The 24889-nt window shown below is 35.3% G+C and overlaps 2 protein-coding genes and 1 long non-coding RNA gene across 3 annotated transcripts; 1 reads left to right on the forward strand and 2 right to left on the reverse strand.

The window, feature by feature from the left end:
- The first annotated feature begins 13369 nt into the window (after positions 1–13369).
- Positions 13370–15778, forward strand: LOC132642508 (uncharacterized). The gene is made up of 4 exons (XR_009583207.1): positions 13370–13862; positions 14578–14637; positions 14744–14795; positions 15316–15778. It is a non-coding gene; the product is annotated as an uncharacterized LOC132642508 (long non-coding RNA).
- Positions 15779–19302: 3524 nt separating this feature from the next.
- LOC132639460 (uncharacterized) lies at positions 19303–21435 on the reverse strand. The gene is made up of 3 exons (XM_060355902.1): positions 21279–21435; positions 20718–21233; positions 19303–20501 (listed from the first exon to the last, which is right to left on the reverse strand). Exons 1-3 carry the CDS (start codon positions 21433–21435, stop codon positions 19303–19305), a joined length of 1872 nt encoding a protein of 623 aa, XP_060211885.1.
- Positions 21436–21450: 15 nt separating this feature from the next.
- LOC132639461 (uncharacterized) lies at positions 21451–22344 on the reverse strand. Its single transcript, XM_060355903.1, has 2 exons — positions 22019–22344; positions 21451–21847 (listed from the first exon to the last, which is right to left on the reverse strand). The coding sequence occupies exons 1-2, from the start codon at positions 22342–22344 to the stop codon at positions 21451–21453; spliced, it is 723 nt and encodes a 240-aa protein (XP_060211886.1).
- Positions 22345–24889: the final 2545 nt, after the last annotated feature.

The raw sequence follows: 24889 nt of genomic DNA on the forward strand, positions 1-24889 counted from the left end.
TCAGCTCCCGGTTCTGGCCATCACATAATAAGACACTAGTGGGGATTCGCAAGGCCATTCTCATTGCGTGCATCATGACTGGGGTACACATTGATGTGGGTCATATTATGTACCCCCACATTATTGATAAAGCATGGCAGACATCTCGGTCCATCCCTTTCCTGTGCTTGATCACTGCTTTATGTAGTAGACACAAGGTGCCTGTGTTTAAAAGGGTTGACCGAGAATGTGCATCAGTTGGGGTCGTGGATATTCTCTGGATTGAAGATGATGATAACCCCAAGAGGAGGAAAAAGTGGGCCCAGGCCCAAACCATTGACCTCACAGCTGGCTTAGAGGACCTTGCTAGGCCGGCCACTTCTGCCATCCCGACATCCCGACACTTTCGGGTCCTGCTTCAGCTAGTGCGTCCACTAGCACTGCTGCGGGGCCACCACTAGTGACACCCCCACCTGCTATAGGGGTCCCACCTTGGAGCACGCGCCCTCCCTCTGTTGATGATTTTTGGAACATGGCTCGGACTGTGGGGGCTGTGAATTCCAAAGTGACCCGTTTCATCCGCACTCCTTCTGACATGATTAAAAAGGCGATGGAGGAGTCCAACAGATAGTGGGAAGAGTGTGTGGTTAGTCTGGAGAAGAGGGTGGTGAAGATCGAAGCTGGTGAGACGGAGAGTGTGAAGGCGGTGAAGACCGACCTTGCTCAGTTGCGCGCCGATTTCACATCTTCCCGGACCCTACTATTTGAGGCCAGGGGTACAGGGGTTGGTATGGATACTGAGGAGGTCCACAGGGCTCAGCATGAGTCAGAGGCAGTAGAAAGTTTTTCGCATCACACCACTGCCACAGATGATCCATTAGATCTGGGTGATAATGAGTACGAGGAGCTGGATGATATTGAGACACTGCCGGATGCTTCAGAGGAGCAGCTTCTGGCTGTATTAGCAGCTTTTGCCTAGCATGGCCACCACATCGCTGGTACAGACGCTGACCTTGAGCGCGACATGAAAATAGCACGAGAGTACTCCCTTATGGACATGATGCCCCATGCGGGGAAGAGTACTAGTGCCACATACAGACCTCCACCTACTGGCAGCACTTCAGCACAATTTGAGCCCACATCATCCATTATTGCTGCTACTGAGCCCACCGCTGAGCACAATACTGAGGCAGTTCGAGAGGCCACATGAGGTGTCACAGGAAGTGCTTACTTCCTTTTGAGTGCTAATTGTTTATTGCATTGGGGACAATGCAATTTTTAGTGGGGGTGGTACTCCTAGTGTCATTTGATGGAGTTTTTAAGTCTTTTTGATATGATGTACCAGGGATACTGTATGTATGACCTGTGTTTTGACGGATAGTACTTATGTGTGTTGTTTTAAACATTGTAGTATTTTCATTATTGCATATGTGTTGTTGTGTTGCTGCCCGTATGTTGTTTGTGTTATTTTATGGTATTAGCTATATTCTTGGCTTTTCTTAGCCGTGGTTCTTTTCTTAAGGATACTAATGGTCTTTTGAACCAGGTATTTTTTTTAGAAAGTTTTGAGTCGGCTTGTCCCAATGATAGATATTTAGGCGCTTTCTTAAGGGAACAAAGCCTTGTAGGGTTGGGATGTGAGCATGACTTGTTTGGTATCAATACAGTTAGAATGTTACATAATATTGCATACGCCTCCGAAAATTTTGAGCTTTAATGAGAATTGATAATCATGACAACTTAGGCTTCACTTTGTTATTCTTGACAATTCAATTGGGTAAACCATTAATTGATCTTGTTTTGAAAGAGATTGACTCATTTTGAACATAGCATGTGCCAGGAGCGGTGATGTTTTGTACTGAATTGTGTGATTGCTTGTGTCAACTAGAACTTGCCCGGTTTTTCTTTCTAAGCTAAACTTGAATGATCGGTTGAAGAAAGGATCTTAGGCAATCTTTGAATGTCCATGTGAAACACCTTGTACATATATGTATCACTAGTCACCCCTTTTGAGCCTTTAGCCATTTTCTTGTTGCCATATTATAAGTCGTACCACTTCATGTATCTCTTTTGAACCCATCCTTCCTTGAACTCTAAAATCTCAACATAGGCTGTTAGCCTAAGTTGGGGGTGAGAGGCCATGTGATTAAGGTTAACAAAAATAGAAAGTGGAATGGCGGTGGTTAGAAATGAAAAGGTTGCCCTTGCACGAAAGAAAATAAAAGAAAAAGAAAGAAGTTTTGTTTATCGTTGTGTTTGCTAGAAAGGATTCTAATAAGTGCAAAAGGGGCGGTTAATAAAATAGCAATAGAAAGATGTGACTAAGGAGAGAAAAGGTGGAAGGAAAATGAAAGCGTTGTGAATCAAAGAAAAGGCCTCAACCAAGTCAAATGTAGTGCTCAAGGAAGGGATAGTCACTTTTGTACCCAAATTTGTATCCTACCCAACCCAAAGCTGGCATTACAACCCGAAAAGACCTTTGTGATCTACAATTGATTGTTTTTTAAACTAGTATGGAAAGAAAGTAAGGGCAAGCATATGGTTTGATACTTGTGACACGTGAGATTCTTTTTGACTGCAAGTGTTCTCCTTTTGTCTCTCTAGATTGATTGATATTTGTGTGAAATGGACTTTCTTTTTGTGAGGGTGCATGTATTGCAATAATAGATGAGCAATGAGACCATGCAGGCAAGTCAATAGAATGTGAATACGAATTAAGTAATCTCAAGAAACCATGTGAAGCTTTGGAGTGTCATAAGGTCATTGTTAGTGCGTTTATGAAATAACAAGAAGGGGCGGATATAGTAGAAGTATTATGTGTTTTTTCTAATTATTGATACCAATCGATAGTCATGTGCATCCCATGTAGGCCAGTTGGCAAGTCGTGAGTCATGAGTATCGAGTCATTTGCTTGAGGACAAGAAAAAGGTTAAGTTGGGGTGTTGATAAGTCGTGGATTTTAAGGCTTTTAACATCCACTACTTATACTTTTAAGTAGTCTTTTCAAGTGTTTGTTCGTGTTTTCATATTTTTTCAGGTTTCGTGAGTCGAGGACAAAAGCGGGACAAAATGGAACAAAAAGAGCAAAAGAGCATAAAGTTGCGGCAAATATGCGGCACCGCAAAGTGGATTTGCGGCCGCATCTTTTGCCCAGAGAAATGACAGTGAGCTGAGAAAAGATCATCAACTTGCGATGAGAATGCGGTACCGAAAATTCGGAGTTGCGGTCATATTTTGGAAGCCTGAACACCCAGTGATCCAAGCTACATGGCTAAATTTGCGAAGCAGATGCGGCACCGCAAACTCAAGTTGCGGCCGTATCTTCAGAACGACTAAGCAGAATTGCTGAGTGTTCTATGATCTGCGGTCGCAAACTCAAGTTGTGACCGCAAACTATGATCGCAAGTCGTAAATTTGTCTGAAATTTGACTTTTTGTCCTCCCTTTATAAATTCTTGTACCTAGTGCTCTGTGCATATTATTGAATATTCCTCACTTTTCAGTTTTAGTTGTCTTTTAGCACTAAAGAGAGCATTGAATACTATTGTTGTGTGAAGCTTTTAGAGAAGATTCTTCACCTTTTGTCATCTTCTTCTTTAACATTATTGTAAGCTTCCATGAATATTCTCTTTGCTACTACTTTTTATTTAATGAGTATGAGTAGCTAAATCATTTAGCTAAGGTTGTGGGACCAAATGTGTTAGTTATGTGATTGGGTTTTTGCATTCAACTTCCATTTATGTGTTATGATGCATTTCTATTTACTCTTTGTTCTTTAATGCCATTTAATGGTGTACAATATTATTTGAGCCTATTTACGTTTCCTTTGCTTGAGAAAGAAAGGGGAAGTTAGGAAAAGAGTAAATAGCAAGAATTTGAGGCTTCTAAACCTCATCTAATAACTTGAGCTAGAGATAGAAAAGTTACTTGAAATAAAATGGGTGTTCATTCATATTCCACATCCTAAAGCTTGAGAAAGCTTAGTGATGACATATATCACCTTGGTTGAGAAACTCTTGATAAACTTATGTAACCCATATTTAATTGCACATACACATATGAAGGAGTTGGATTAATACCAGTTGCATTACTTTCCATTAGAACCACAACCTTAGTGCTTTTAGTAATTGTTAATCAAATATCAAGCATTCTCTTACCAATGATCATGACAAATATTAAAATCAAACTTTTTGTACATTCCCGTCTCTAGAAATATAGACTATTAGTCAAGCGTTACACTTAACGAGTTTATTTCTTCATTGTATTATCTGTGGGATTCGACTCAACCCTTGTTGGGTTCTATATTTGACAAAGACCGCTTACTCCTATTTTAAAGGTGTAATTTGGACGTATCATCAGCGTTGTCTCGCATAAGGCAGGCCGAACGTTATTGCTTTGTTATGCACTTAGAGCGCGATCGCGCTAATGACCTATTTCAGGTATAAAAAGGGCAGAATCGAAGTTTTTAGCTTATTTCACCATTGTTGGATTTAGGAGCTCGGGATAACTTGAACCAAAGAGAGATATGTCATTTGTAAGGATGGATAAGTGATCTAAAGTAATTTTTGGTTAAATATGGGGATTATCCACTTGATTTAGTGCCTAGATAATGAAATTTTGAGTTAGAAATTGAAAAATAAAAAATTCCTAGGTTTAAGAGAATGAAATTAAGGATTTAAGGGTCCATCAGACGTAGAATTACAAACTAATGATAGATTTGAATTCGTCGGGTTATGGATAAGCCAAAAACGTAATCAATTTTTAAATTTTGACCACAGTTCTTAGATTTGACTTTTTGAGTTGACTTTGAGTCGATTAGTCATATATTACAATATGGATATCATTGAACTTGTTTAAACTTGTATAGTATTCTTTTTAATAGATCGAGTTCGTGTAATCAACTCAAAGCGAGGAAAGACAGTTCGAGAGGACTAAGTAGCTTCAAAATGAGGTAAATTATCATTTAGGTATTTTTTCTCAAATTGACTTGTTTGCAATTTATTACATGTATGGGAGTAACATATATACCAGGTGACGAGCGCATATGGGGGTATTGTGATACACGTTGGGGTATGATATACCATGCCTCCAAAAATTTACTTGTTGCATGACTACTAAGCATATTTCCATCCTAGAGATAACGTTATAGGCATCGTTTCTATACTAGTAGAAAATTTATGAACTATGCACATGCTGATTACATGTTTATCTATTAATCATGCACTGTGTTTTATGCTTTATTATTGCATACACGGTTCAGTAGCTTAATATGGTTATGACATGTAAATTATCTGTGTGAGTAGTCATTTAGCACGTTACGTGCCGCATATAGATATGAATATGTCCCTCATCAATGTATCACCTGAGGCACCGGGGCAGTGTGCACGCAATATTATTGTGATGCGAGCGCCGATGAGGGTAAAGTTCGAGTCTTTATCATACCTTCTTTGATTCATGACTCGTGTATGATGCATATCTTTATATGTTGTATTAGTTGCATAGATTATTATGTCATATTGATGGCATAACTCAATATGTTGTATCGTGTATACTTGATTATGCCCCTATGTGATATATATATATATATATTATAGACTACGTAGATTTTAAAAAAAGTATTTTCTGAACAACCCTTACTGCTACTTTGTTGGAGGCGATTGATGATACTTACTAAGTACGCTTCAATTTTTGTATTAATATTACACTGCACTTTTGATGCAGATACCAATCCCTACACTAGTGGAGCATGTGGCCAAACTTTGGAGCTGATGGGAGACTATCCTCGTAAGTTATTACTTTACAGCACCTTGGAGTTTCTTTCTTTTTAGATGTCTTTACTATTTCTATATCATCAAATAGTGTTTGTATTTAGAGACGGGTTATATTTACTCTTATAGTCGCTTATGACTTGTACCACCGATTCTTGGGGCTGTCTATGTCTTGATAACTTGTTTTCGATTTTATACTTGCTCTTAAACTTATTATGATTTTTCATAATTAAAAATAGACTTTTCATGCAATTGGGACGTTTGCTTAACAGGTTTGGGTTAGGTGCCATCGCTGCTTAGTCAATTTGAGTCGTGACAAAGTGTATTAGAGCCCTAGGTTGCTGGTCTTATATGTCATGAGTAATGTCTAGTAGAGTCTTGCAGATCGGTACAAAGAAGTCTGTATTTATCTTCGAGAGGCTATGAGACATTTTAGGAAATCCCCTTCCTTTCTCTCTTTACCATGTGATCTTGTTTCAGTTTAAAATCTAAACCTCTTTGTTTCACTCTCTCATATATGTTGAGCACACGTACATTTTCTAGAGTTTCATACATGGTTTCATAAGTATAATAACCATGCTCAAAACGTAAATATAATATCAACGGTGAACACGAAGCTTCTAGTTGATTAAGGATTACAAAAGGAGACATCTAAACATAAGACGCACACTTGAACAGTGGAGGGCTCACTCATAAATGTTGGAGGAGTCAAATGATATCTCGTGTCCCCATATCTTTTCATACATCGTAGTGAACAAGTATCATTGACTCCCTAACTCAAGGCTATGAAATGACTTTTAGAAAAATATCATGTTAAGGATATAAAATTCAGATCAAGAAAGACATTTCTTAAATCATCATACAATTAAAACTTAAAACATTTTAATGATTTTGAAATATATGGCTTTATCCCTTTCCATATCATAGCATGTATTATATTTTTATGTATTCCCTTCACGATCGAGAGGAGGCAAATGCTCCTAGAATCCAACATTTCCTCTTTTCGAGCTTCTCCTCTTCTACGTGAGAGATTTCTCGCGAAATTTCTTAAAGTATTATAAAAGAATTCATGGATACACTCAACAATTTTCTTTGTCAACTCAATGTGGCGTATGATTTCAGCTCAATTGACTAAGGTATCTCCCCACAATGTCATCTGGTTGACATAACTTTGCTAGCATTCATGATCCTAACTAGTCGAACCTAACCAAGGAAAGCTATCTAATCTCCCAAATCATTGGTTACAACCATAGCTCTATATAGGCACGTGTAGCTTTAGGTATTTGGCCTTTTTAAAAACACCCTCTCAATTATCTAAGGATGCTCCAATACTTTTTCAATATCATTTGACACTTTTGGCCCTTGAACGTAATTTTTCAAAACAACTTCATATCATTTGACACCTTTGGCCCTTGAACATAATCTTTCAAAATATTTTCATATCATTTGGCATCCTTGGCAATTTAACATGACCTTGACAACCCAATTTATTATTTATTTCATGTCACGTATCATTAGAAAACATATCATGGGTTTAAATTGAATATTATTTCTTTCTTTAAAACATCATTTTTGTGTAATATCACGACTTGAAGTTCAAAAACATGGCTTTGGTAGTAAACATGACTTTTATCATAAACATGATCTTTGTTCTTGAAAGCATATTCATGAATCATTTATTAAACATGAAATGATGGGATTTTATCTTCACATTTCAAAATATAAACTCAAAAACATTTCATAAACACATGTCGTGACATTCTTAAGATAGAAAAATTCATAAAGTTTTACAGAAGACTTAGAGAATGATTGCTCGCTTGCCCTTACGAGCTAACATTCACATTTTAGACATTTCTACAAATGCATGATAGGCATGACTTAAGGAAAAATAAACTCAAGAAAAGGTATATCTTAACTTATTTTATGTGATCTTTAATTAGCTCTGATGCCAAACCAGCTCAACAACATCAGTCTACACAATCGAACTCATATCAGTAAATAATCACTCCTTCGAATTCACAACAATTGAGTTAACTAGTGACTACAAGCTCAAGTAACAAATATGCGCAATTCCTCCATACTTGTCGTTTGGTATAAATCAAGTTCACTTTCTTCATATGGTACTCCTAAAATTTTGATATTATCATTAGGACGATTAGAAGCTATAATTTCGATCACACATTCACAATGCATCTTCTTCTCTATTTCTAACCCTAGGTTCAAGACCATTGATTTCAAGACTTCATGTAATTCCTTAAACAAATGGTGTTTTCTACTTCACAACACCTTCCAAATATTCAACTCATAATCATATTATACTAAAAGTGAGAAGATAATAATTTTGCAGGTTCAGTTCACAGTCTCTGGTTGTTCATGTGCTTTGTGGCATATTTCGTTTTCTTAATTTCTTGCCATCTTTAGCCGTTAACTGATCAATTCTCTAACTGCGACTTTTGGATCGGAAATTTTTTCCATCGCTTCGAGAAAATGCTAATGCTGCAAAATATGGAACGGAGAGGACTATCTTAGCAAGCAGAAATGAGCATGTTGATAAGCTAAATGACAAGTTGATAGCCATATTTCTAGGTGAAAGCAAAACATTTATTCGTTTTGATTCTGCAGAAGATGACACCAACAACTATTATCAGGATGAATATCTAAATACTTAACACCAAATGGTCTCCCACCACATTCGTATTCCAAAAAATACAAGACATGTTATAATCAGGAAGATGCAGTTATAAATGATTATAATTTATACATGTTAGTTTTGAAGGAGAATGCACCTATCATGCTGCTAAGGAATTTAATCCATTCAAATGACTTATGCAGCGAAACAAGAATGATATGTAGAGGCTTTGACAACATCTTGTATGCAGAAATTACAAGTGGCCATTGCGCAACTAAGCATGAGTTTCATCCACGAATTCAACTTTCCCCCTGAAAATGAAGGATATCCTTTCAAGTTCACTCTGAAGCAGTTTCCAGTACGTCTTTGCTTTGCAATGACAATAAATAAAGCACAAGGTCAAACAATTCCCAAGGTTGGGGCAGCCCCAACATGTTTTCTCTCATGGTCAATTGTGCGTTGCACTTTCAAGCGGGAGATCAATGTCCACAAAAAAGGTTCTTGTCCTAACAGAGCAACCAAAACGTCCAAGTGAGACATACACAAAGAACGTTTACTTTTTATATTACTCTTTTCACACATGTTTAAATGTAATCGTTCTAATTGACTGATAATAACTCATGAAACACCCAGACTACTATGCAAATTGAGCTTGTAATTTTCACAGTTACATTTACTGCTATTACTCATAACATGACTGTTTTCATAAAATGTATTTATTAAAAGCTAGAGTGGAGAAATAACCTCTTGAAGATAAATCTTGAAAATCTCAATTGTATTGTGTTCTTGAAATAATCTATGCAGTCCAAGGATTAAATGATGTTTATAATAGTGTTTGAGAGTATTATTTAAACCAAAAACATGTATGAGACTCAATTGTTGTAGACAAAGTCATAAGCTCAATCTCCATATTTTCCTCAAACCCTAACTCAAAAACCTCCACCAAATTAATTGCTGCCCGGCAGCTATTTATATAGCCCGGGTGCTTGGATGACTTGTACCTCAGGCTGCACCGGTTGTACCCATGTTCCATGTTTATCTGTTGGATACCTCCTGAGTATATTGGACATAACTTTTTATACGAATGTCTAAATGACGAATGGTTTGAAGTGTTGGAAATTAGACTAAAAAAAATTTTACTATAATTTGATATTCGACACACATCATAATTCTTTATATTTTGGGAGTTGTTATCATTTGGAACTTTAACCCGTTGCATAGTTTAAAACTTATCTTGGCCCCAAAGCCTTACATAGACGCTAAATCACTTTATAACAATTTGTTCTCATAATATCATGTTCCAGTCATTCATACGCTCTCGTGTGGGTCCTACATAACTTGGGTTCATCCCTTTCTTCTTCTTTTTTTTATAAGAAATGGTTTATCCTTCTTAGTGGATTTACTCAGTGTGAATCTGATCAATAATTGTAAATTTTAAATACCGAATACTTACATTTATTGAGAACTCTTGAGAAAGGGCGAGCAAAGGGAAGAAGAGAAAATATATAATGACATAAAAATTGTCAATTAAGCCAACTGACTTTTTGAGGTGGTGGCTAAGAAGATGGAATATATTTTTCCTGGTCCCATCTACCTACTACTTCATTATTTCTGGCCAAACAAAAGAAGAAAAAAGGATTTTTGATCCATCCAATTGCATAAAAAAACATAATGCTGGGTGATGTCCCTACCTACTCTCTCATGGCCGGCATGGCCCCGCCCAAGTTATCTTTGTTCATACACATCTCCTGAACATTGTAACATTCTGTTCCATGATCTAAGAGATCCATTCATACATTATTGTAATGACAATGTACCAAAAAAAGAATTATTGGATCGGTAATTATTGAAGTTGATAGAATTTCTTTGCTTCAATTCATGCAAATATTTTAACAATAATTTTGAAGCTTTGAGAGTGAAGCTTTATCTGGCACTAAGTTAGCACCTACTTACACTACAACACACTGTATCTATAGCTACGAAATCTAAGCTACGAATTTAAAAATCGTAGCTATTACCTAGTAATAGCCACAAAAATTTGAATTCCATAGCTATCTACAAATTCATAAAATTTCTTAGCCACAAAAATCAAATTGACATAACTAATTCTTCAATTTTGCTATAAATGCCAACAATCGTGGTAATAATTACCTAAATAGCTACAAATCTATTGCTACAATAAAATTTTGTAGCTAATCACAAGTTTTTGCCATGCGACAAAACTTATCGTAGCAATAGTAACCTTTTAGCCACAGTAAATATTTGAAACAAAATGTTGTAGCTAAATAGAATTTTTTGCTTCAAGTTATAAAAATTCGTGGCAATAGTTAAGTGATATAGCCACGAAATTTTTGCTATAACAAATTTCGTAGCTATTTATCAATTTTTGCCACGAGTTGAAACTTATTGTAGCAATAGCTACCTTTTAGCCACAATAAATCATTTGAAACAAAAGTTGTAGCTATATAAATATGTTTGCTTCAAGCTATAAAAAAAAATTATGGCAATAGTTAAATGATATAGACACAGATTATTTGCTATAACAAAATTTCATAGCTAATTATTCATTTTTGCCACAAGTTAACTTAATGTAGCAATAGTAACCTTTTAATCATAAAAAATTATTTAAAATAAAATATTGTAGCTAAATAAATATTTTTACTTTGAGTACTAAAAAATTATGGCAATAATTTGCTTAATAGCTACAAGTAATCTATCATGACGATTATAGCCACAAAATTATTGTTATGACAACATTCGTAGTTGATCATTATTCTAAATCACTAGTTGAAATATGTTATAGCAATAGTAATCCTCGAGCTTTGAGAGAGAAACCAAATTTCAGAGAAAAAGGGATAAGGGATTTTTTGATACGATATTTTATCAAAACAAAGAGAGGTTTAGTTGAACTTATGGGGGTTTGTGGAAAAAAAAACACTTATGGGGGTTATACGTCCAGCTCTAAGGAATGCACCTGTATATGTCAAAGTTGCACAGCGTACACTTTGGTCCCCAATATTGTTATATATGTTTATATGTTGTTACATACTAATATATGTAATTTTCTTTGTTTCAAATTCTATTCCTGCCAATTAATTAAATAATATATCAATATAGAAAATAAAAATGACAGGTAGAATAAAATTTATTATGAATCTAATAAGTGTTTTAAAAGATGCGGGCACAAGGTGAGGCGTTTTATCTAATACGGGGTAAGACGTAAGCCTTAAGGGGCTTCATTTTCCATTGCAAATTGTTATTTGACTCGAACAACATATTGAACAATACCTTTATCGAGCTAGTGTAATTAGAGGTGTTCATCTTTCTATTCAATTCAATTTTACAAGATCTTAATTTTAAGTTTTAAATAAAATTTAAATAAATAGGAGGTTATATCTAATTAACTTTGATTATTAATTAAATCAAATGTAAATAAAATTAATCTCAATATTCCTAACTGAAACTTCATCCTGATCAAGTACTTCAAGAATTGTTATTAATTCGAACCTATTGTATCTAAACATTGCATTTAGTGTAATTACAGTGGTTCATTGTTCGATTCGATTCAATTTTACAAACATACTTGTAAGTTTCAAATATAATTTGAATAAATAGTGATTATATCTAATAATAACCTTTGATTAGGTAATTATATCTAATTTAAAGTACAAAAATTCACTAAGTCTTACTCAAGTTCATCTTAATCAAGTGCTTCGAGAATTATTAGTTGACTCGATCCTATTTGATCGGGACAATACCTTTATTAATCTAGTCTAAATATGTTTTGATTGTTTTTCTTAATTAAATTTTACTTGGTCTTACTTGTAAGTCTCAAATATAATTTAAATAAACAGTTAAATTATATCTAATTAAATTTAATTGACTACTTATAATGGATTTAAACAAAACTTCCACTCATTATACCTACAATCAAACATCTCTATAATTTTCAGTCGTTATAACAACATTTCGATATAACGGTCTGATTTCTCCAGCACCAATTTTTCATATTATATTTTACTTATCTATAACAATTAATAACATTCTACCTATAACAACAATAACATTCATTATAGCGGTACGTTCTTTGTAAATTACCTCTCTATAACAATCATACTCAAATATTGTCTAATAATATTTGTAAGAAACATATTATGTATAAGAATAAAACATTAAAATATTTATCGTGATCATCATTAGTAAAATTTCAAGTATGAATATCTAAAAGAAAAAAATTATTTTTCTCATAGTAATCTAGTCTTGTAAAATTTTAAAATCACTTATTTCATATCAATTCAAGCGTTATAATATCAATAAGAGACTGAAATTTATGAACATCCAATTGTAGGATTCTTAGGTCAAACTTAAAATATTTGACTCAATTAATTTTAAATGCATATGTTCCTTAGGTTTTAATTCTTTGTCTGTATGGTAAAACTAGTTACTCCCTCAGTCCCAATTTATGTGATATACTTTCCTTTTTAGTCTGTCCTACAAAGAATAATACATTTCTATATTTAGAAATAATTTAACTTGAAACTTTCCCTTTTACCCTTAAAGAAATGATTTACAGCCATACAAATATTTTTGACTTGTTTTAGACCACAAGTTCCAAAAGTCTTCCTTACTTTCTTAAACTCTGTGCCAAGTCAAACTATATCACATAAATTGAGACGGAGGGAGTCTGATTTATTAGTCTTTTTAATTTTTAATTAATGAAATATGAAATCACATGAGATTTTAAAATTAACAAGTATTTTGTTTTGTTTATAACACAAAACGTACAAAAGATAATTTTTTGCGGGCTTTTATTTACAACAGCTAATTGAGATGTAAACATCGTATACATATTAAATATCACCTCACTATAGCAGCCACGAAATTTCCAGATGTTATGATCTATTAAAATTTAATAATTCATTATCACAAATCCAATTAAACATTAAAAATTAAGAATTTGATATATTGAGACATATATGAGCTTATATGACAAAACTAACAATATCGCAATCCAATGATGTAATAGTACTATTACAGTAATACGATGAAACAATTATTTTATTAGAAGATATTTTCATAATTCCAAAAACAAAAAAAAAAACTTTTTGTACTTGAAGTCAATTTTTAATTATAATCAGAAAGATATTTAATGGCAATTAAAACTCAAAAATTTTCGTACAAAACACATTAGTAACCATTTTGTTTATTTGTTAGCTGGTATCTTTTACTTTATTACATAGGAGTACTTAATTAGTATGGATACTCTTTAATCTTTTCAGAAGTAGCAGAAAAGTGAACAAAGTGAAAAAGAAAAAGAAAAAAAAAAAAGACTACAACCCGAATTCCCAATTTCCTCAAGACCCAAAAGTTGAAAATCCCAAACCCTTCCCCCCAAAAGCTATCCACGAAAATTTCCCCCCTCCTTGGCAACTTTAACCAGCCAGCCCTAAGTTGTCCCTCCTCTCTCGGCAAACATGAATCTTCAAGGTATGGCCCCATAATTTTTCAAAGTCTTCTCTTTATATTTTTTTTATTGTTCAAAATACCAGGTTTCTGTGGGTTCTTGACGAAAATAGTTCTTTCCAATTTCATTATTTTCAGTGCGGTGGTGTCTATTCTGAATATAGATTTTGGAGAATCACCATTCTCTCAGCCTAACTCGTTTGTTTGGATTTGGATATCTCTTAAATTCATGGCACTTTTCACTATATGAATCTCTCAGATTAGTATGAACGAACAATTTAGGTATTGTTTTGGAATATTTTAAGTCCTATAATTTCTTTTTCGTTTTGTTTAAATTATTTTGCTGTATACAATGGGAATTAGCGGTTGAATCTTGATTTCTGTAGTACTAAGCCCGTACAAGCTTTTTGTCCCTTCAATTTTTTGTATATTGTTTCGTCTTTACTAAGAGCATTGTCTCTCTGTTAGATGGCTTACATGTTGATTCTGGAAGAGTGTTTTGTTTGTTTCCACATGGAACTACTTGAGATACGATGATTCTTTGCAAACATTGATAATCATAATATGGTTTGTTGCTTTAGAAACTAGTCTCGACGACCTTTAATTGGATACGTAATTCACCACGTAACTGGTCATACACAGGTAGATAAGCTTGTTTGAAGCTGAACCCTATGCGAGTACAATGAGATTCCCCTGGTCATTGCATTTAATATTCATGTTATCTTCTTGTGAATGGCAGGGACCTCGTTGAGTTAGATAAACTTCAAGATTCTTTGTTATAGCTGCATAATTGCTTAAGGTATTCCTGCTTATCTATTTCTATCCAGAAACTCTAATAAAGCTTCTCTATTAAAGTAGGTACTGCTTACAGTTGTAGTAGCTAATATTTTTGTGAATACTTGCAGAGAGCAGATGAGTTGGTGAGACATAGTAACCTTCATCATCAGTGGATATAGGGTGAGTATCTACATTCATTTAAAATGCAACTAACCAAGAAAAATCTCATCTTTCTTTGCATTCCAGCAATGCTACTTCCCTTTCTATATGCTTTATGAAACAATTCTGATGTTGAATTGGCATAGTTTGTGTTCTTTTTTTCGAACCTTGTTATTTGAGAATATAAATTTTTGGCAATTACGAACTTAAGGATTTACACGATTTCTGACCTAGAAACTCCAGTTATCAAATACTGAGAAGAATGCAACTTACGAGGTTGGTAGTATTTTCTTAGTGTTGTGCTTCGAAGCTAATTTTTGAATGGTTTGTGCTCATTTAGTACATACATCAAATTAAAACTCTTAAGATCTTAAAGAAGCAAGTTATATCTGGCATACTCTTACCTAGCAAAGAGACTGTTGTGTAGTTTAAACACGACTAAAAAGTCCCAACTAGTTAACGTATAGAACTCTTATGGTGTGAATTTCATTTGTGGATATACATATTAGATGTATGATCCATTCATATTTTGTGCAAACAGAAGGTGGCAGTCCTGCTGAATCAGGAGGTTTCAATGATGTTTCTTGGTGAGATGATTGATGGAGTATCATAAGATATTATTTACTGCTCACTTTCTCTTGGACGTTCACAAGAAACATTGCCTTCCATGCATTTGACACAATCTACTAATGGCTCTCAACTTGCCATAGCAAGGACTTTCTTCGTGTAGGTTATTCACCAGAGACGAGACCTGGTACTGGAAAAGCATCGGAGCACTTCTCGGGTTTCACTTTTCTTCAACGTCCACTGATGACTATGATCACTATCCAGTCTCACATAACTAAATTTTCTCTTCAATTTTTTTATCCATGTTGTAGAGAGTTATTATATTGTGGATTTACGGGGACATGATGAAACTATAATTTCTCTTGTAAAAGCGTATGGATATGCTTGAGTAGAAATAGAACAACATTTTTCTATTTTAATTAATGATATTGTTGAACCTTCAATTATGCTTTCTTACTAATGTATAGCGTTTATTAAAACAATTGAAAATCTTTTGCTATATTTCATGCTAAAAATATGAATTCTTAGCTACGATATATAAATTCTTGTGGCAAATTCTCCAATTTGTAGCTATGAGATTTGTGGATTTCTATCTAAAAATATGGCTTCTTAGCTACAACATAAAAGTGCTCGTGGCAAACACTTCAATGTATTGCTATGAATTTTTGAATTCCTAGCTAAACGCAGGTACTATTGCCACGAGAGTAAATTATAAGTTTAGCCACAAAATCTGAATTTGCATGGCAAATAAATTATTTTTTTTGCTACGACATTAAGAACCTTGTGGCTGTGTTAAAAGATAGCCACAGATTTGATTGGTCGTGGCAGAAGAATAGAATTATTTGATACAAATATATTTTTCATGGCAAAAATGTTTTATCATTATAGCTACAGCACAAGACTTTTGTGGCAATAAGTATTAGGCCTTAGTCACGGAGCATGTAAAGTTTGTAGCTAACTTTTAGCTACGCTACATTTTGCTACGAATGCTACGGAAAAAAATTGTGGCTAAAGTGTTTAGCCATGGAAAATTTCATATTTAGCTACAACGTATTTCGTAGCTATAGATACATTCTGTTGTAGTGTTAACTTGTTATAAGAATAACAATGTCAAAGTAAAGTCCATAAATTTACGGTTGCTACTACTTTGGAATTCATTTTAGGAATTTTATATGGTACTGCTCTGTTTAAGAGTCAATCAGTTATTTTTTTTACTATCAGTTTCTAATACCTTCAAATATAAGATTATAATCCGTTGTATTTAGTTTCTGAATTTAGTTAAAAGATGAAGAAAATAGATATTTGATGTCACACGAAAAAAATATTTCACGTTCCGACTCTAAATGTTTCCATTCTTTTAAGACAAAGGAAGTCCGTTATATGGCCATCCAAATCATTCCAGAACCACTAGACGCTATCTTATCCATATTGTGCTTAATTTCAATAATTTCAAAGGTTGGCCCCTTTTCTTTTCCTTTTTTTTTTTGAAAAAAAGAAGTCAGTTTTGTTATTTTATTTGTTATAGCAGGTAATATGCATTATTTTAAAATTATAAATCTACAAGAATTATTTGTAGATATCTCTTGAATTACGTGATATATATTGAATATTTTTTAACTTTATTTTTGCATAGAAGCCAAACTCAATTTCAACTTACGCTATAAGTACGGTCCCATTAGCATAATTGTCAATCCACCGTGTATACCTTGCACACAAACTTTAACAAATTAATATGACGTTAACTGTCATTTATAGACGAAGACTGTTATCAGTTATTTATTTCCAATATTAGATTATATTAGTATGGATTTAAGCTATATAATGAACATCTTTTTGGCAACATTTGTTTGTCATGATCTATGAGCTAAGCTTCTAGAACATCGACGACAGTGCTAACAAACCTACCAATATTTGCCTATGAAGTCCTTGGACTGTGTCTCTATTCATGGTTTGACCTCCAACCTTGTGACCTAATCATTGGAGGGAAAGCGTGTTTCACAAGATCTTATATATTTAACAAAATAATGATATAATATTGGACAAATTTTAAATACGGTAACTATGAACTGGATATATCCATTTTAGCCGGTTTTCTCATCTAGATTCATTAATTTAATATTTAATAGCAAAGCTAGAGATAACACATTAATAAAATGTTCCACTAATTAAATGCATTTTCTTTATTCTTACATAGTTAATTATTTAAAGAAGTGGATCTTGCCTAATTAAATCCCAATAGCTAGCTGTGATACCATATTAAAGAAATGAACTTTGAGTCTAATTTAACCCCAAAAGGCAAAAACTAGCTCATAAGAAGAGGATTTTCAAGATCGTATAAAGAGATAACCCATGCATCCCTTTAATAACCGATGTGAGATTTAACACCCTCGCATGCTTAGAACTGGACATCTGAAGTGTGGACAATATAATATGAGAGTGAGCCCAATATCGAGAAACCAAAAATTAAAATGGTTCTATTGCGATACTATATTAAGGAAGTGGACCTTGGGTTTAACCCCAAAAGCTTGCTCACGATTTGGGTGGGGAGGGGGGGGGGGGGGGGCGTGATTGCCCAAAACTATATAAAGAGACTCTCACCCTTTTAATAACCGATGTAGGACTCAACAAAAATATTGTAAATATTTTTGAACTTGTTATATCTTTTTAGCCTGTTTTCCCGCTCCACTTTCAATAATTTTAATATCAAAGTTAGAGGTATAACGCAGTCATAATCCAACGTTCTACTATCGAATATTATTTTTTCCATCTCAATTTATGTAGCATACTTTTCATTCTAGTCATTCTCAAAATGAAATATATCTTTCTATATTTAAAGAAATTTAACTTTAAAATTCTAAATATTTAACTTTAAAATTCTTACTTTATCCTTGTTGAGGTGATATATATATGTATAGCTACACAAGTACCTAAATTTTTTTAAAAATCTTTAGTTTTCCATAAACTTACTGTCTAGTCGATCAACACCAAATAAAATGAGATTGTAGGGTGTGGGGGGTTACCTTTTCTCCAACTAAACAACAATAGAAGCTAGGGGTGTACATGGACCGGGCTTATTTGGATTTTTCAAATACCAAACCAAACCAACAAAATTCGAGTTTTTCACCCTCGGGTTTTCTCGATTTTTTCAGCTTGCTCGGGTTTTTTGGGTTTTTTTTGGTTAAAGACGTTAAGTCTTTATATAAAACATAGAACTTGTACTTCAAATATTTATTTAGTCCTATTAAGATACGATTATCTAAATAAGGTATTTTTTAAGAAAATAACACAAAATGTGAGATGAGAGATGACATTGTACTAAAATATTCAACAAAAAAAGTAATGATATCGGATAAACTGAAGTTATCATAATCTAAAAGTACTAAGTTATGCTACAATAAATACACCAAATTTATAAGGCATATAGAAAATGATCATAATCTAAAAGTATTAAGTCATGGTATAATAAGTACGGCTAATAAATACAAATTACACGACTAAATATTAAGGAGAAAATAAAATTTAATTATGTATTTCACTATCTAAACCAATATAAAACTAAAGAATAGATATCTAATATTATTGTGGTTCCTAGTATTAGAACTGAATTTCTTGTGTTAGCATTAGTATTGATTTAATTTTTGTTGGGTTTTATTTGAGTTACTAACATTTATGACGATAAAATTTATTGGACCATTCAAAATTCTAAATTCAAGCTTGAAATAATATGTTAAAAAAGAAAAAATTATGAAACCAAACCACTAATCAGGTTTCTCGGTTTGACTCGGATTATCGGTTTGATGCAGTTTGTCGATTTTTTTTTTTTTTTTTGGTAATCAAACTTTCCATTAATCACCAAGTGCAGAATTACAAACCATAGCTAGCTACAACACAGCTGAGCTATCTGTTGAAGTATAAGTAAACAACTATCAAAGTTTCTGGCTATGTTTCACGCAACACTAGGCTACTCAAAAGGAAATCTATGAAAATAGTTTTGCATTACTGGTGTAGCTCGTACATAGCAGGAGTAAGCGATTTCTTTTGCAATGTTCTCATAGGTAGTTGATTTCCCTTCAAATCGCCTGACATTTCTTTCAATCCAGGTAGAATAGACACACTCAGCCAATATGATTTTAAAGGACTTGGCATGTAGAGACTTCCCTTTAGCATTAGAGATAATCCAGTTAATATATTGGTCCCATGTTGAAGCATTCATCTGAGGCCTTTGCAACCAAACTAGCAATTTTCCCCATAAATTCCTTGTATACGGGCACTGCACAAATATATGTTGCTGATTTTCATCATGCATCAGACATAATACACACTTTGGTTCAGCTTGTATTCCCCACTTGTGTAGCCTATCAGCAGTCAACAGTCTTCGATGGAAGTGCAGCCACATAATGAATTTGGCTTTCGGTCTAGCATTGTTGCTGAATAGTATGACTTTCCATTGAACTCGTGGTAGACTAGGCAGCAACTGCAGATAAATAGTTCTTATCATGCTATGTTTGGTACTTTGAGTATGTTGAACCTGTTGAAGAGTATGTTGAGCCTGTATTATTTGTCTCACCATCCATGACGCCTGTTGAGGTATATCAAAGTCCCCCAAATGTCTCCCTTTTATGTAGTATGTATGTATCCATCTAATCCAAAGCTTGTCTAGTTTGTGAGCTAAATCCCAACAAGTCTTTGCTAATGCAGCCACATTCCATAACTTGAGATTGATCGGATTTAGTCCACCAGTAGATATGGGCAAGCATACTTTATCCCAAGCGACAAGTGTCTTTTTTGTGATAATATTTGTTCCTGACCATATGTAGCTTCGGCAATAGGCATCAATTACTTTTAGTACATGGGCAGGAATAGGGAAGAGTTGTGCCCAATACGCTTGTATGCCAAAGATCACTGATTGTACATGTTGAGTTCTACCAGCGTAGGATAGTTTTTTAGCAGTCCATGAGGCAATTCTACTAGTAATTTTTGTGATCAAGGGTTGCCATTGCAAGATGGATAGTCTTTTGGTAGAGAGAGGGATGCCTAAATATTTGAAAGGTAACTCCCCCAGCCCATATCCCAACTGTGACAGAATTTGATCTCTGTCAGTCTGTTTGACACCCCCAAAATAGATGGAACTTTTACTTAAATTGGGCTGCAGTCCAGAGGCTTCAGAGAAGGTAAAGAATCATTTATGTAAAGCTGCGACAGAATCTAGATCACCCCTACTGAACAATAGTAGATCATCTGCAAAACTCAAGTGAGTAATGCCTAGTTTAGCACATCTAGGGTGGTATTTAAACTTTTTGACTTGTTTTACTTCACATAGGCATCTACTGAGGTATTCTATGACAATGGCAAATAGGAAGGGGGAAATTGGGTCACCTTGTCTCAAGCCTTTTGAAGCATTAAAAGGTTCAGAGGTGGAGCCATTGATAAGAATAGTGTAGTTGACTGTTTTGACACACGCCATTATCCAATGGAGGAATTTATCTGGGAAACCAAGTTCAATCATAACCTGCTCTAAATAAGGGCACTCCACTGAGTCATACGCCTTTTGAAGGTCAATTTTGATCATGGCTCTGGCAGAGGTGTTTTTCCTAGAATAGGCTTTGACTAATTCATGAGCAAGGATAATGTTATCCGCAATTTTCCTCCCTGGTATAAATCCTGCTTGGGCCTCACAAATAAGACTAGGCATTACCACTTGTAATCTAGCAGCAAGAACTTTAGCAATCAGTTTGTATAAGATAGTACAACAAGCTATCGGTCTAAAGTCCTTTACGGTAATGGGGTTTGGGATTTTAGGCAGGAGATTTAGAGTTATGCAATTAATACCTTTGAACATTCTGCCAGTATTAAAGAACTCCTTTACTGCATCTACCACATCAGCCTTCACTACTGCCTAGGAGTGTTTAAAGAATAGGGAGTTATAGCCGTCAATACCTGGTGCCTTTTCATCCCCAATGGAAGCCAAACTAGTATAGATTTCCTCTTCAGTGACTGGTGAACATAGGAGCTGTTTTTGCTGGTGGTTAAGGCTAGGACCATTCCTCATTATGAGTTTATTAACAGCCGGTAAGCTGTCCGCAGCACTGCCCATTAGGCTCCTATAGAACTAGAGGATTTCAGCAGCTATGTCATTGTTATCAGTCAACCTGACCCCAGCTAGTGATTTAATCTCTTTGATTTGCTTCCTATGTGTTCTTTCTTTGGCAACAACGGCAAAATATTTTGTATTTGAGTCCCCAAGTTTGATCCAATTAGCTTTGGATTTTTGTTTGAAAGCGCTTTCTTCAATCAGCGACCATCTTTCTAAGTTTAGCAGGACTTCTTTCTCCTTATTCAATAGAGCTTCATTGCATTTCCAGGTGATTGCCTTTTGTACTTCTTGCAGTTCTATTCGAGCCTGTTCAATGTGCTTAGTGATTCCCTTAAAGTGATCAGTATTCAACTTCTTCAGGACAGGTTTGAGGGCCTTTAGTTTTTCCCAGATATCCTCCATTTTCCCATTTCTGAATTTTTTGTCCCATACATGTTTAACCAATTGTAAGAATTGATCATGAGTGGTCCATATGTTGAAAAATCTGAAAGGTGTTTGGGTGGGGCAGTGATCAGCCTATAGTCTGAGGAGCATGGGTGAGTGATCTGAGATGTATGGCAGCTCATAATCCGTGGTCACTTGCCCCCACTGCATCATCCAGTCCCCATTTCCAAAGATTCGATCGATTCTACTATAAATCCTGTCAGTTCCATGTTGTTTATTGGTCCATGTGAAATATTCACCCCTCCAGTTGAGCTCATTAAGTTGCAGGTTTGTTATACAGTCTGAAAAATCCTGGATTTCATTTGAGGTAACAGTGTTACCTTCTTCCCTATCCCAGATGTGTAACACCGTATTAAAATCTCCCCCTATGATCCATGGTTCTTTGACCCCAGTGGCACACTCCGCTAGACTTTCCCATAGAATTTTTCTCTGCTCAGCTGTGTTATATCCATAGATTATGGTCATCAGGCAGTTGATTTGGTTGGTTGTCCCGCTGACCCTACAATGTATGTACTGAGCCCCCTGTTTGATAATAGTGATGTTGTACCACATAGAGTCCCATATCACCCATATCCTGCCATTGCTTGCTTCAGTATAATTATTTAGCATGTCCCAATTAGGTGCCACATTACTAAGGATACGATTAGCTTTGTGCTCTTTTACTCGTGTTTTAATTACACCAGCTAATGTGAGCCTTTAATTTTATTCCTCAGGTACTGCTTCAGTTCCTTCTGTTTGTACCTCTTATTCACACCCCTAACATTCCAAATTAGCCAATTCATTGAGAACATGGTCCACCCCTATCAAGGGGTAAGTTCAGGGCACCAGTACTCACTGCATAACCCTGTTTGTCTCTCTTACTTGCGGGAGATACCAATGCTGGAAAATTCTGAGGAGTGAGCTCTGGTGCTACCGCTGTGATATGCAGGGAATTGGCTTGAACTGCCACTCCTCTGCTGTTAATTACAATACTGGTAGCAGGCTGTTGTTGGGCTTTTTTACTTGGGCCAGCTACCTCATTGATTGTAAGATCACTATTTTTTTTTCGGCAGTGTTTGGTCTGAAGCCACAGCTGGTTCGATGATACCCTTGGACTTCCATTCCTGGGGGATTCTTCTGTTTACTCTTCTTCTAGTTGGCAGGGCTGTAGGGGGGGGGGGGGGGGTTGAGTTTTTGGTTGGGGATAGCATTTGTGTCCAATAACCAAACATTTGTCACAATACTCTGGTTTCCAGTCATACATAACCTCTTGCTGGAATTTTTTGCCCGTGGGATCAATCACCGGAATTTCACTAGGAATTGGTTTAGTAACATTAACCTCCACAAGCATCCTAGCATACGAAACTCTGGACTGATTGGTAGTGCATTTGTCTGCGAACAATGGCTTCCCTATAGCGCTTGCTATTCTATTTAGCGATTTTGTGCCCCAACAAGACATAGGTAATCTAGGGAATTTGACCCATAGTGGGATTTCTGTGGGAAACTGTTGTGAGAAATCAAAGTCAGGAGTCCATGGGTGTAAAATTATGGGTTTGTTGTTGATGGTGAAGGGGCCCGAATAGAAAATTTCATTCCTATCATCAATGGTGTGAAATCTGATAAGGTAGTAGCCCTCTTCATGGTAATGAAGCTCGGGTGTAACAACATTTGCCCAATTCAAATTTATATACCTTTTCATCGCATTGTAGCCTGGAGTTTCTCCTATGACATAAGCAATAAATGCTCTACTCCATTTATCCATCTCCGCCTCGACCTCTTGTTGCTCTAATTGCACCACCGTCTGACCATTTACTATCATTGGAGGTATGTATTCCAGTGCCATACCATTCGTCGCAAGTCTGTTTTTCTAGAATAAGTTCGTCCATGGTTGTGGGTGTGGTGGCTCAGTCGCTTGCTCTGTAGGAATCCCGTCAACCCTAGCTTTTGGATCTGTGCTCCCCTTCGTATTTTGTTGTACTGGTGGTGCTATTGCACATATCAATGGCGACCCACTCGTCTGACCACCATCGGATAAGCTAGGAGGTGTCAATTGCAACCGTTTGGAGACGCCATTGATCGCGGTAGTGTTCTCCACTCCACCAGTGGTAGGGGTAATGTTGAGCCCCACCGCTGTAACTGGAGTTAGTTGCTCCGGTGGAATCGCCGTGGTGGTGGTACCATCCGCCTCAAAGCCCTCCGAAATTTTTGTTTGTCCTCTATTATTGCTACCTTCGTTGAGCCAGTTTTTCCGAGGGCGACCGCGCCCACGTTTTTTTCCGGTGTGTTTTCCACCTTTCCCCATGTTTGCCACCAGCAGCGCAGGTTAACTTACCTTGCGCCGAGAGCACGGAGGAAGGTTCTTTTCAAAATAGTAGTTTTGAAAGCACTTTGTCGGTTTTCTTTGTACACCCCTCGAATTTGTCGGTTTTCTTTGTACACCCCTCGAATCACAGAAATCAATCAATTGAAATTTGTGAAACATAATTCAACTGGACTAATGTTTTACCAAAATATAATCACTGTATGCAGCTCTGAATTTAGAAGTAAAAGAGGGAAATAAATGAAAGAGATAATTTCCTCTTATAAACATTTGCGTAATCATCCAAGAAAAGACGAAGAAATTTACTTAAAGTAATTAAGCAATTAGTAATAAAACAAAGGAGAGGAAGGGGTCAAAATATAAATCTCTCTCTTTGTGCCTACAATTTATTTTAAATTTGTTTGGTGCAAACAATTTATTTTAATTAGACATACTTGTATTCTTATTTAATTTTTTCAACGTTGATTTGTTTGATTGTAGCAAGTGGTGTCCATGTCCTTGATATACTTGGTGAAAAATCAAAGAGCCCGCGTAGGAGAGAACAAAAAAGCCGCTGTCTCGCAAAAACTGGCACCAGCAATTTTTTTTGTTTTTATTTTAGCATTTACCTAATAATATACTCTAAAAGTGTAATTTTTTTACACTATTGAGTGTAGTTTAACTTCTTGTCCCTTTTATTTTCAAATTACTAATTTCCTTTACTATGATCAG

The sequence above is a fragment of the Lycium barbarum genome, chromosome 5 (genome assembly GCF_019175385.1).
Source record: "Lycium barbarum isolate Lr01 chromosome 5, ASM1917538v2, whole genome shotgun sequence".
Classification (NCBI taxonomy): domain Eukaryota; kingdom Viridiplantae; phylum Streptophyta; class Magnoliopsida; order Solanales; family Solanaceae; genus Lycium; species Lycium barbarum.

What these genes read in the sequence shown, in the direction of transcription:
- LOC132639461 (XM_060355903.1), bottom strand. Translation starts at nt 22,344, where the DNA reads ATGACCATAATCTATGGATATAACACAGCTGAGCAGAGAAAAATTCTA. An exon ending in GACTGGATGATGCAGTGGGG is followed by an intron (nt 21,848 to 22,018) that starts GCAAGTGACCAC and finishes CAAAAAATTCAG; the next exon opens with AAATGGGAAAATGGAGGATA.
- LOC132639460 (XM_060355902.1), bottom strand. Translation starts at nt 21,435, where the DNA reads ATGGGCAGTGCTGCGGACAGCTTACCGGCTGTTAATAAACTCATAATG. An exon ending in TGGGGATGAAAAGGCACCAG is followed by an intron (nt 21,234 to 21,278) that starts GTATTGACGGCT and finishes ACTCCTAGGCAG; the next exon opens with TAGTGAAGGCTGATGTGGTA. An exon ending in TTCAAAAGGCTTGAGACAAG is followed by an intron (nt 20,502 to 20,717) that starts GTGACCCAATTT and finishes CCTTCTCTGAAG; the next exon opens with CCTCTGGACTGCAGCCCAAT.